This window comes from Daphnia pulex, chromosome 6 (genome assembly GCF_021134715.1).
Source record: "Daphnia pulex isolate KAP4 chromosome 6, ASM2113471v1".
Taxonomy (NCBI): domain Eukaryota; kingdom Metazoa; phylum Arthropoda; class Branchiopoda; order Diplostraca; family Daphniidae; genus Daphnia; species Daphnia pulex.
The window spans coordinates 1921992-1934672 of NC_060022.1; the positions used below are offsets into that span (position 1 = coordinate 1921992).

The 12681-nt window shown below is 40.9% G+C and overlaps 1 protein-coding gene across 2 annotated transcripts; it reads left to right on the plus strand.

The window, feature by feature from the left end:
• Positions 1 to 5956: 5956 nt before the first annotated feature.
• On the plus strand, positions 5957 to 11721 carry LOC124196525 (vitamin D3 receptor B-like). Of its 2 annotated transcripts, none has more exons than XM_046591648.1 (4): positions 5957 to 7376; positions 8144 to 9153; positions 9274 to 9802; positions 10055 to 11721. In XM_046591648.1, the coding sequence occupies exons 2-4, from the start codon at positions 8266 to 8268 to the stop codon at positions 10846 to 10848; spliced, it is 2211 nt and encodes a 736-aa protein (XP_046447604.1). In that variant the 5' UTR covers positions 5957 to 7376; positions 8144 to 8265; the 3' UTR covers positions 10849 to 11721. The 2 variants fall into 2 exon arrangements, with proteins under 2 accessions (XP_046447604.1, XP_046447603.1); XM_046591647.1 differs by lacking the exon at positions 5957 to 7376 and adding an exon at positions 7641 to 7982.
• The last annotated feature ends 960 nt before the right edge of the window (positions 11722 to 12681 follow it).

Here is a 12681-nt window from a genome sequence, read left to right on the forward strand (position 1 = left end):
CTCTAATTTTCCAAGGTAAAATTTAAAAAAAATAAAAAAAAAAACCTTTTTCATTTTTGTTTCCCATAAACAATGGCTCAGCGTGAGGCTGGTGGAACTCCACCTTCTTTATCTTTTTTTTCCCCCTTTTTCTCAAAGTCCAAACTCCAAAGGGTCCGAAGGTCCCAATAAAAACAACGGTCTAAAGGTGTTCATATTTCCCACCTTGTCTATGCTTCCAGCTGCTGTGACAAAATCAGACGTACTCGGTAACCCAATTTTTTATTACCTTCATGCCGGTAAAAAACAAAGTGTTTGTATCAATTAGGCTGGTTCCATCATTTTTTTTTAAACGAGGAAGGAGTTAAAGTACATGAAAAAAACGCCATCAGGTGGTCTTTAAAAAAAAAAAAAAATAGAGTCCAATTATATTTCTCATCGAAATTTAACTTTTTTTTTTTTCTTTTTTCTAGAACAAATGTCTTATCCGACTGCCGAATTTTAGGTTTCGATTTTCTGGAAGATTGTCGTAGCAAGAAAGAAACCCATAATTCCCTATTTACTGGTGTATGTACGTAGACACCAGCAATTCCACCAACTATCGATCGATTTTGCCCGCCAGACAGGAAGCGAATAAGAAACACGTTCGCATAGGATAGAGCCCCAGCAGCAGTCAATGGCATTTTCGTGCCATCTCTCATCTCTCCGAAACATGCTAGTCTCTCTACGTCGTATTGGTTTTACCTTTTTTTAAAAATAGGTTTTTGCGAGTGAAATATAAAAGTATCGATCGACAATATGGATGTAATAACCTATATTGCTATATACATCATAGATTATCCACAAAGTCCATCATGATAGAAGGGGGGGGGGAAGTAGACATGAGCAAGGCGGCGGCAGTAGAGTGCTCAGTGCCTGACGTCTAATTAAAATATTGATCTGTTTCGCCGCTGGTAGATATACCGATGAAAAGGTGGGCCGTCAGTCTGCGCACTGGGTACGCTTTTCTAAATGTCGGCAGTTAACATTTGAGAGAAATGATTACAGTCCGCGGCCTTGAATTATCGCCATTAAATTCCTACAAAAGAAGCAAACCAAAATTTTGTCGAAAGAAATTCAATACAAATTCTTAGTTTCTATATCCTCTCATTCGAATCCGATTCAATGCTGCCGGTGAACAGTTGAATGGGATTTGACAAATGATTGAATCCAGCTCCATTCAAAACGAGAAACAACCATTTCCTTTCTACGATTTCATCAGAATCCGAGTCCGCTAGTGTCAAAACAAAATTATTTGAAAATAATAAAGCCGAGAACTTTAAATTCTTTCTATTCCTAGTTGTTTTATTTATCGGTAAGAGTTTTTCATCCCGGGACTCTCGGCGTTGGTATTGTTTGCTTGTGTTGTAGCCAACAAAAGCCAGTCAGACTTTTTATCTCGAAATCTAGAATTTTTTTAAAATAAAAGATTAAGTCAAGATAAGACGAGGCTATTTTTAGACGACACCTGCACTTGTGCAGCAGCAGCAGTCCATTATTGGCTCGAACTTTGCCAAGACAAATACATTCAGCCGCTCCACTGCGCATCCTGGCACTTTTTTTTTTCAAAAATAACAGACTGTCGAATCATTGTCGCTTGTTCATCCTATTTTTTCTCCGTGGCGCGCTATTCAAAAAGTGCTGAGTAGTTCCGCGTTAAAAATTTAGTTTTCCTTTTTTCATTGTTAGATTATTTTTTTAAAAAATGTCTTTCTAAAAACTGCTGATGTTGGAACATGACTGTTGGATTGCCCACTCTTCAAAAGACCCCCTTCTTTTTCCATTTTGGAACAACAACAGACGGACCCCCAAAAAAAAGAATGCGATGCGCTTCACATAGTCGGGATGTTTTTCGAGATGAAATAATGGGGGAAGCAAATCAAAATAAATTGCAGATTCGATTATTAGCCGTCCTATCCCAGGAAATTATAGAAGCGGCGGCCGTATGACAGCGAATATGACGACATTATTGCCTCAGCAGCACAAAGCTGCTGGATCAATTCGACTACAGCCGTTCGTCATCCCATTTTTCTCTCCTTTCTTAGCCCGCACTTGGCACGTATAAAATAAGAATATGTCAATATTTTCACAGTTGAATGGGCCGACTAGAATATGGGAACTTTATTGTGTGTGGGAACCTCGACTCGTTTACGTCAGGTGCTCCGCGTGTTTCTGATGCGGCCAAGCGCTAGTCCAAGGCCGGCCGTTTGGACTATCTACGCAGCACACCTTTTTGTGGCGGGCCCTAAAACCCTATTATTCTCACCTCCCCTCCTTTCTGCTTTGCAGTTTATTCATTTTCTGTTTACACGTTATTTCTCAGACTTTCCGCATCGATGGCGGACACTTTTCCGTCTGGCACCGCGATTCAGTTCGTACCAAGAATATTCTAAAAAAGATAAATATATACGCACATCGATGCGGTATTATTAATACTTTAGACCGAATCTGTCAACAGGCATAAATACGAGCTATATATACCCAAAGACACGGTCTGACAGCGACAGCACATGTGTTTTCAGTCAATACAGTTGGATATTTACTGTGTATTGACGCAAATGGAATTATTTCTTTTCGCTGCTATTTTACGTCCTGTGCGGGATTTTCGATAAAAAGGGAAAAAACTTCATTCAGTGATACAACTGATGTGGATAGCCATCCGTCGATCCGTGCAATATAGACGAGGAAGCTTTTGATGAGACCTGAGCAGGTTTTTCTATTAGACTCTGCTGGAGCTATTACTATATATAGTCGCTTTTAGAATCCAATTCTATATCGAAGGATGATGTTCTGAAGTATATATCTAAAGGCTTCGCAAACGTCAATGGCTTCGGCAGCCAGGGCGGTGAGAAAAAGAGCTTTTCAAAGTTCTTTTTTTTTCTTTTTCAAAAGTATAAAAGGGAATCTCTTTTGCGACGGTATATCCGCTCGTCGCAGGTATAGTACACCTACTACATAGCTATAGACACATCCAAGTTGTATTCACTACCTTTATACGAATGGGCGATCAAAGCTTTTTGGCGTCGTCCCGTTCGCCAATCTCATTATAGACACGGCGGGGAGAGCCTATTTATCCGAGTAGTATTAGCCTATACACGCAAGCAGGCTATAGGAGCCAGTCATCGATGCATCGAACATTCAATCATCAATCTTATTAGTTTTTCTCTCTGGATCTACAAGGGTTTCAGCATTGTTTGTAGTCGCGGCACTAGCATTATCACCTTTTATAATCAATCGCTTTGATATTTCGTGTGTTTGATGTTGTGTACAAGTGATGAAATGTGTGTAGCTACCAGGGCTATTATAGATATATATCTAGTCGTCGGCAGGTTGCAGCTTTTGTACATTTCATGTCGGAATCAACGAGGAAACATGTTGGAGTTTTCTTTTTTTTCCTTGTCGAACTTGACTTTATTTATTGGACGTCTAGATTTATTTTGTTAAAGCCAAATGTGAAGTTGTACGTGTACCGCTGATGATGCTATATCATCTGGTTAAAACAAAACAAAAAGATGTAATATAAAAAGGATTGTAATAACAAAGAACATTTTCTTGGTACAAAAATAAGGCGATGAATTTCTGTTTTTCATTTCAATGCTTCACTTGCACCGTCAGCCGACTTATATTTATACCTACTTTATATAGTGTACAGTGTTGAATTGAAATCATTGTCTATTCCCTGATTAAAAATTTAAAAAAAAAGAAGAGAAATGAATGTTGTTGTTATTTTTTCTTTAGACATTAAAATGGGGAAATTCTTATCCCCGGTGTATAGTGAGCATAAAGAAACGGTGGCTCTTTTTCTCATTTTCGCCCAGCAACTCCCGAAATGTCTCTGTCTTGGTCTTCTTTATTATTTCCACAATCGTTGACAATGCATCGTCACAGACAATGCCCAATAGTGATTTCTGGCGAAGCGTGATGCGCGCAGTTGTGGAAGATTTTATGCTTCAAAAATAATCGATGATTGTTTTGTCTTCTTCTCTGCGACGGAATATCCTACCGTAGAGAAGATTAAAAAATAATAAAAAAAAACCAGCGCAGAATAGTAATAGTAGTCGCTTTCATTATCTGTTGATTCTTATTTTTATTTTTCCTCTTTTATTCTTTTTGAAAAAAAAAAAAAAGGTGAAGAAAAGAATTTTCTGATGAATAATGTATCGGAGACCGTAGTAATCAATCGAGTTGAACGTTGGCTTGGTTTGGCAAGTAGCAAGTATAGTTCATATACCTCCAGTCCTCCACGAAGTGAACGTTTTGAAAGAAAGCTGTGTATAATAAACTTGTTCGACAATAGTAAATCAAGAACTCTTCTGGTTCTGGACTGATGACATTATTATATAGTAGTATATACGGATATATTAAATGAGTTTAGCTCACCCCCCTCGGAGTAATACAGACGCTTCACTGCATTCTATAGTTTCACATCGGTATGTAATAGACAAGACGCTGTTTATTCATGTAAACTATCAATAAAAAAGGAGACTAAATCCAGGAAATGAATAACAAGATCGTTACTTGCTGTTGTTAATATGAGACATTCAAATTCACGCCCCAGGGGACTCAAAGAATCCCGCTGGGGAGTGTCAAACAATCGTTCGATTTCCACGAATAACACACAGGACTGACAGGAGGTATATAAGGTTCTGCGTATAAACGTAGGAGAGTCATATAGACATTTTAACGCTCCAACAAGAAATAAGAATTGACCCAAATTTTCTTGACGGGAAAACGAACTTTTTTACAGATAACAGCGCGGCTATTATCTCTGTGTGATCAAGATAAAGCGGTCTATTTCGGTACATATTCATGGCTGATAATTTTACCTTATTATTTCAAGTTTGTCATTAACAATTATAGAATTTTAACAAAACTATACTCGAACCACGCAAACAAATTTATGTATTTATACAAATGAAATATGAATTTAAAAAAAGTAAGCATCGCTCGTTGTTATTTTACGAACTTGTGCGCAACATCAATTTTCATTACAGCGGCGATCACCGTACACCATACCCATCCGGCCGCTACCTGTATGTTCACGCTGCATGGAAAATGGGAAAAAGACAGCACTGCATGTATACTGTCCAGTAATAGAAAAAAAAAACGACAAGCAAAAGCGAATGAACACGAACGAAACGATAAAAGTGTTGAAAACCATTGAACCAGTTCAGGTTGGGTCCGAGCGTCAGAAAATCGAACAATCGGATAATTTAATTAGCCGTATCCCCAATTTCGACTTGTATGATGCGGAGCTATTCCTATTGTCAATATGTTTGTCCTATTCAACAGCTCGCTAATTGTGAGCAATTAAAGCAGTCATTAAACAATGGGCTGCTACACTCTACAGTATATACCTCATTTTATCCTCTACAAGGAAGTGTGTATTGATGCTAATCATATAGGCTATTTTTTTTCCACCCCGTGAGATTTCACCAAGGATCGCCATCTTTTTGTAAAAGGCAGCAGCTCGTGTATGATTTAAAATAAAGAAATGCCCTTTAGAACGCAGAGTGGAAAAAATGCGGACATTGGACCGATTCAAGTATATAAACTTGTTGACACGTGGAAAATATGGAATATGAGTTCATCGTTATCGGCTCCATTATCGTGGCCTATACAAGACTGAGAAACATCGACCTCCCAGGCTAGCAGATAGCGCCATATTTGTTTACACGAATCACCAGCCGTTCAGCATTCTGGAAGCAACCGAAAAAGTTTTTTTTTTTAACTAAACATTTGTGTTTATTTTCTTTTGTCCTTTGTATTTATTTATTTTCGCTACAATGTATAGAAATGGGTGGAACAATATAAATAAGGCCGCTCGTCCGGAGTCGAGGTTTATGTCCATGTCGATTTCGTTTCATTGATTTGATTTTATAATATCGCAACGCTAATGTTTTAATAATAAAAATATACCCCGTAGTCTTTCCGTTCTAGATTTGTCTGGAAATGGTGTGTTACGTGTGCAATCTGTCGGGGGATGTACGTATGTAACGATGTTGTAGCTTATTCCATCCCCCAAGGGGAGAATTGAATATACAAATCCTTCCGTCATCTAAAAGCTTCTTTACTTTCTACGTTTGTTTGAATTATTTTTGGTTGTCAACTTAAAAAAAAATAATAATAATAATACAAAGAAAAAAAAACATTTGTTAAATCTTCTTATGTAGAATAAGAGCTGAGAGAATCTGCGAGTCACGACGGAGCAGTACCGACCGTGTCATCATCTGTGGGCGGTTTTATTTTTTGAATTGGCAACGGAGGGAGAATTTGTGTGCGCCAATGTTCTGCTTTGGACGACAAAAGAGGAGAGAGACGAGGACTTTTGATTAATCGACTATGTGCACGTTCATCATATTCCCCTTAGCTCTTTGCTGAATCGCTTGCTTCCATCAACTTTTGCCTGGCCTTTTCAAAAGAATTCGAGACGTTTCTCTCTCTATGTGTGTGTGAGGGACTTTGGCAAAGATCAGCATCTTAGACGGACGTGATCCCCCGAGCACGATTCTTATTCAATGTCATTGCTGATTAAAAAAAGGCGGGATTTCCAGTTTTTTTTATTGTGACACGTTCGACGCGTTCAGAAAACCCAAACGAGTTCGTGTCGGCTCCTAGAGGAAGCCACTTTCGTCGGTTGTTGTAATCGGTTCTAAAGTCGAACAATAGATGGCGTTCGTCAGCTGTTATTCAGATCGGCCTGAGGGGGGAAACGAGGTAGAGCAGCAGCAAGCTCTTTCTAGCCAGCCCTACCCACTAGCCCAGACCAAAGTCTCCATTTCTGCGTGTCCCTGTCCCACACGGTGGCCGACATTGTCTGGCAGAGCCAGTCGTTCACATTATTAGTGTGAGTTTTTATTCCCAATTTCCTTCGTGAAATTGCTCGTTGCAAATACGGATATTCGTTTGTGTGTGTGTGCGAAGAGAAAATCCGATCAGAGAGAGAACGTCATTCACGCGCATAGTCAGTAACTCAGTACCGGTGGTGATGTCGTACAATGTCTTTGAGTTGGTCTTCTACGTCTTCTTTTTAAGAGGGGAGAGAGCGTGAACGTATCCAGTGAACTCGGGTGTGTATGGGTAAAAGAGGACGGCGTGACTACTGCGCGCCACACCGATGGAACGGGAACTTTGTTGCGACTTTTTTTACGTACAGTGCCAGATGACGTGGGTGACTGCAGACGCTAACTTCCATCTGTGCTTCTGCTGTTGGCCGATTAATTCTTTCGTCTAATAAACTGGAAAAAGGAGAAAAATCGACACAGTGAACGTTCGATCTGCAGTCGTGAAAAAATAGGCGTTTTAAAACTAATCGACATCTTACCAGCAGACGTCATTTGTCGATCGATTTAATCGAGGTAAGTCGTTGAAACGTTTCTCTGTACAGTGTGCATTTTATTGGAATTCATAATATTATATCTCGAAACTCGCCAAAGTATTACACCCAAAAAAGACGTAGGGCGCCATGTTTTTCCCGACCAACTGCCTTGAGGCGAATCCAGCCTTTTTTTTCTTTTTTAGATTTGTTGTTTTTTAAAAAGGACTCAGAGACCCTCATTTCTTTTTGGGGGTATCCAGTCCATGAAAAGTGTGTCTAGTGTTTCTAATCAGTTTCTTGTTTCCAACCAGAATCGATGAGTCGTAGTATGAATCTACATTTTTAATAATTTTTTCGACGCTAACCTTTCGGTATCGATTACGAATTTCGCTGTTGTGTTCAGCCATGGTCTGGTGTGTGCATTGATCGTGTGGCCTTGTGTGTGTGTAGCGTGACTTTCTTGTCTCTCCCGAAACTACTTTTGGAGAAATTCACTGGCAAGCTGACAGCGTATCGACTACATAGTCTCGACAACAATGTCGGTTATACAACTCGCCGTGTGTTATATTGCCCTTAGCGTGTATACTAAATACTGTGTGACGTAAAACACACCCACCGTAGGCAATCGCAATTGATGGGCTGTGACGTACGTGTAATTTTTTTTCGCTTATTAACTGTGTGGCCTTTGGTCTTATTCTTGAGACAAGAATTTGGCGAGGATAAGCGGTTGCAACAAGTTTTTTTTATTTTATTTTAGAGGTTCAATTAATAATAATTTCTTTTTCCAATTTCTTTTTTTTTCTTTAGCCGGCAGGAGAATCAGACTGAAGTAGCCTGAAGGCACTGGTCGATGAAATTAACGACTCGTGTCTTCGTCCTACCGTGTCCCCTTCTACTGGAAGAGGAAAATAAAATAAAAACCCTGGTTGATGTTGTTACATGGTAACGTTCTTTGCTGCCAGTTGCGATGGATCAGCTCGTGTTTGAAAGACTTTAGTTTCCCCCAATCAACTTTGTGTGTGTGTGTCTGTGTAAAAAACCCGTTGATAGTGATATTTTGGAGTAGCAACTGTTCTTTTGGCAAATTAAAAACTGTTATGATGGAGAGACTTTACAGCGACAGCGGTAGCAGCGACTCGTCATCTTATCCCGATTTACGTTACAACCCATCCTCCCCAGTAGTAATGGACGGAGGTGGCGCCGGTGGTAGTTCCGGTCGGAATGGAGGAGTCAAGTACTGCGGCGTTTGCGGCGACATCGCCAAGAGTTACCATTTCGGCGGATTGTCGTGCGATTCGTGCAAGGCCTTCTTCCGGCGCTCGGTGCAAAACGACAACTACCTCCACTTCCAGTGCTGTCACCGCGGCCAGTGCGTCATTTCCCTGTCGAACCGCAAGAGTTGCCAGTACTGCCGCATGAAGCGATGCTTCGCCATCGGCATGGAGAAGAGCTGGGTCATGACCGAGGAGGAGCGCAAGGCTCTCATGAAGGCCAGGGCCGAGAAGAAATCGTGCAAAAGGTCGCCTACCGTGTCAACTAGCTCCAATGCGAGTGCTCAAAATTTAAATACTTCGTCCAACTCGAGCGGAGGAGATCAGAGTCCTGGATTCGCTGCTCCTACTGCCCCCACCAGCGCCGCCGTTGCCAGTGCTGACTACGAGCCTCAGATCGAACGAATGATCGATTTTATGGCTCCGCTCGAAATCAAAGAAATCGAATCGATCGTCACTAAATACATGCACGCTTACCAACACGTTCCCTATCGCTCAGAACTGCGTTTCTTCGATAGCGACCGTCCCGGCGTCCAAGTCATGGAGGTAAATTTTATTTTTCCTTATTTTGGTTGGGTTTCCCCCCAAACCATTTGCCATTTGGTGTCCCGGTCTGTGTGAATCGATGAGTAAACTTTTCTAACCGCTAATGTTTTTTGTAATTAGATGTTTGGGACCCTGATTCGCCGATTTGCGTTTTTCTCCCGAATGATGGCCGACTTCTCAAGTTTACCATTCCAGGATCAGAGCTGCCTGCTGAAAGGTGGCGTCCTGGAAATGTGTCTGCTGCGTGGGGCCCTCGTATTTGACCCTCAGACCAACCGTTGGCCCGCTGCCAACATGTCCATGTACAAGGACATGCCCGTCCTCAAGCTGGATAACATTGTTCACTTGACTTCAAGTCGCCTCTTTCAAATGCATCTCGATTTCATTTCGTGCATCCGGCAGATGTCGGTCGACGAGCCCACCATCATGCTATTGATCTTGATTGTCCTCTTCACTCCCGAGAGGGCAGGTCTCATTCACACGGACTGGATCGAGAAATTCCAATCGTACTACACTTCGCTGCTGGAACACTATTTGAATTGGCGCTTCGGTTTGGCCAAAGCCAAATTCATTTTTGGCAAAATGCTGACCAAGCTGAGCGATTTGAGGGAGCTCAGCGATACCCACAATCACGCCAATCTGCGATTAGGTGAGACACGAGCAATTTTGACTTTTGATATTATAGATAGGAAAATATCGGATCATTTTCTTTTTAGACTTTGGAAAGTATTTTCCCGTTTTTGTTTTTCTTATCGTCGCAAGTGAGACTATTGTTGTTATTGTTAAGGTTTTTTGACAGAAGAGAAATGAGGACGAATTTTATCTCCCTTCAAACTTTTGTTTGTGTTTGTTTTCCTTTTTTTTGTATTGTTTAATTTATTTATTTCATTTCGTTTATCAGGAACCGACGAAGTCTCATCGATCCAGAGCCAGTTGAACAGCTTGAAGCTCAATCCTTACCCCGAATTGAAAGTGGTTCACGACGGTAACGAAACACCATTGGACGAGGCTGATCAACCATCGTTCAACGATGAATCCTGCCACAGTCCGACTTTGAATGCCAAAGTAATTTCCAGTCGCTTATCAGACGTGGAATTGGGCGGGTCTTCGACGTATCAACAGCCAGCAGCGCATTCGCCACCTTTTCCACCATCAGCAAACCCTTACGCTCAACGACAGCCGCCGCAATTAGACGCAGCCGCGACGGCCTATCAGCAGCAGCAGCAGCCACGTTGTCAGAACGGTGAAACGAACGGATTTAACGCTCAACAGCTGCAGCAACAACAACACCAGGCTCAGCAATTTTTAGCTCAATCCCAGCATCAGACGAACCACCCCCAAGAATATCAGAATGGAATGAATCAACAGCAGCAGCCCCCTGGCACGAATATGGCCATGCAGTTTATGCAGGCCATGCAGCAATCGGTCAGTCAGGTAGTGAATGCTCCTCATTTCGGCTACGAATGGGTCAAGCCCAATTACCAGTTTGATCCCCTGTCGACGTTTTACGACGGGGAACAATCCTTGAGCGACAAGACGATGCCACTGCTCAAGAGCTCCCCAGTGTCGGAGAGTCCGCCGTTGACAGACAGGGAATTGGATGAGCTCTACGAAGTGATAGACGAGTACACCGACAAGGACTTGGTTCAAGGACGGATCCTTCAGGCCCCCACCAGCCACTTATATTCCGAATAAAAGAAAATGAAAAATCCCCTCCTCATCAGCCCTAGGAATTGAATGGAACAGAAGAAATGTCTTTGTCGTTTGTCTACGTATTTTAGAGCATTGGCATTGGAAGGGCGCAACCCCTGGCCCCCCCTCCATCGTCTCACTTTCTTTGAAATCTATACACATCCTGCTTACTGGTTATGAAATTCTGTCTTTCCTTCCTCGGTTCGGTAGCTCTCTTTTTCTGTGTCGTTTAAAAAATGGAAAAAATCAAACCTTCTGTGCAATGATAAAAAGAAATCAACATTTAATGACTGGGCCCTTCTCTGTGTCGTTTCGGACAAAAGTTTTCTTTGCTGACGAATGGAAAACTAAACTGCAAATGCCGGGTATACTACACAGCTAATGAGCTTTTTTTCTTTGAATGGGATTGTTTCTTACCTGATGTCTTTAAAAAAAAACCAATTCTGTCCCCCCCTATACAAAACAAAAAAGTTGGAAAAAACAATTTCTGCTCACGATACCTCGTCTCCGGGAGAAATAAAAAACTGACATAAACCAAACAGCGAAAAAGTTAAAAAGTTAAAAAAAAAAAATTGCCCCAAGAAAACCATTATTACAAATTATTGATTGTGTGTTTGTTTTGTGATTTCATGCACCACCGTGTGTAATACCTCTTATTGTTTGTGTGCCTCTTTGTTGACATCTTGTGTATATGTATATTACATAATATATATATACATGAGGCAAAAAAAAAAATATCTATCATCTACTATTATTCTGTTTGTTCACTCAATACTTATAATATCGTTGTGCTTCATATTGTCTGTTTAGAGAAGGAGATACAAAAGAGAAAAAAACAGAAAACAAATGAGAAATACATACAGTAATTATACTCAACGACCCCCAATCGAAACATTTCGATTGTTTTTTTTTATTCCGGGACGTATTTATTTCCCCACAACGTCGAGCTATTAAACTAACTCGTTATCGGATGTTGCAGGGAAATCATTTGGTTCCATCACTTCCATGGGTGTGAAGGGGAAGATATCGTGCGGGTTATACGAACGAGTTATGCAGGACAAAACGCCGGCAGCCACACACACCAACAGAATCGAACTTATTATTCAATGTCGATTCAATAGGGGGGGAAAGACCGGTTGCTGCTGTGCTTGGTTGAAATGTACATATACCGTTCCAGTTCTGCCCAGCGACAGTCGACAACACATTCACTATATGTTAATCGATTTAATGCTCTAGGAGAGTTTGGGCGTTGAAAAATGAAACCTGTTTTTATTTTAAAAATTTGAAAGTAAGTAAAGCGATGGAAATATTTAGACATTTTTATTTTAACCTATAAAAGACAATTTTTAAATTTTTACTTGTGGAAATTCGGATGAATGGAACTATAGAAAATAATAAGCCCGTAGATTTCTAAATTCGGGATCGTGACGAAGCTGAAAGATCGAAAAGAAATTGCTAAAAATATCTCGACGAAACTGAATACAAGCATTTAGGGGATCGTGACTGCCCAGAAAATGGTAAAAAAAGGTTTTTATTCTTTTGTCATCTTTCTTCTTTTTCACGGTTCCGCATTTATTTGTAAGCATCAGTCGTTGTGGTTCTTTAGTGCTCTACGCTTCGGCGAAGAATGATGGGGCAAAAAAACAAGCAGGTATAGGACAGACATTGTTGGATAAGTGGCCAACAAGTAGCGCGCACTAATATAGAAGGCCAACGACAAGCAAAGGACATGCTTCAAGGGTTTCCGACTTACCTGGGCACCCAAGTAATAGCCCATGCCTTATTATTCTGCCGATTTTCTGATCAAATAACAATTCTTGTTTGTTTTTATCCCGA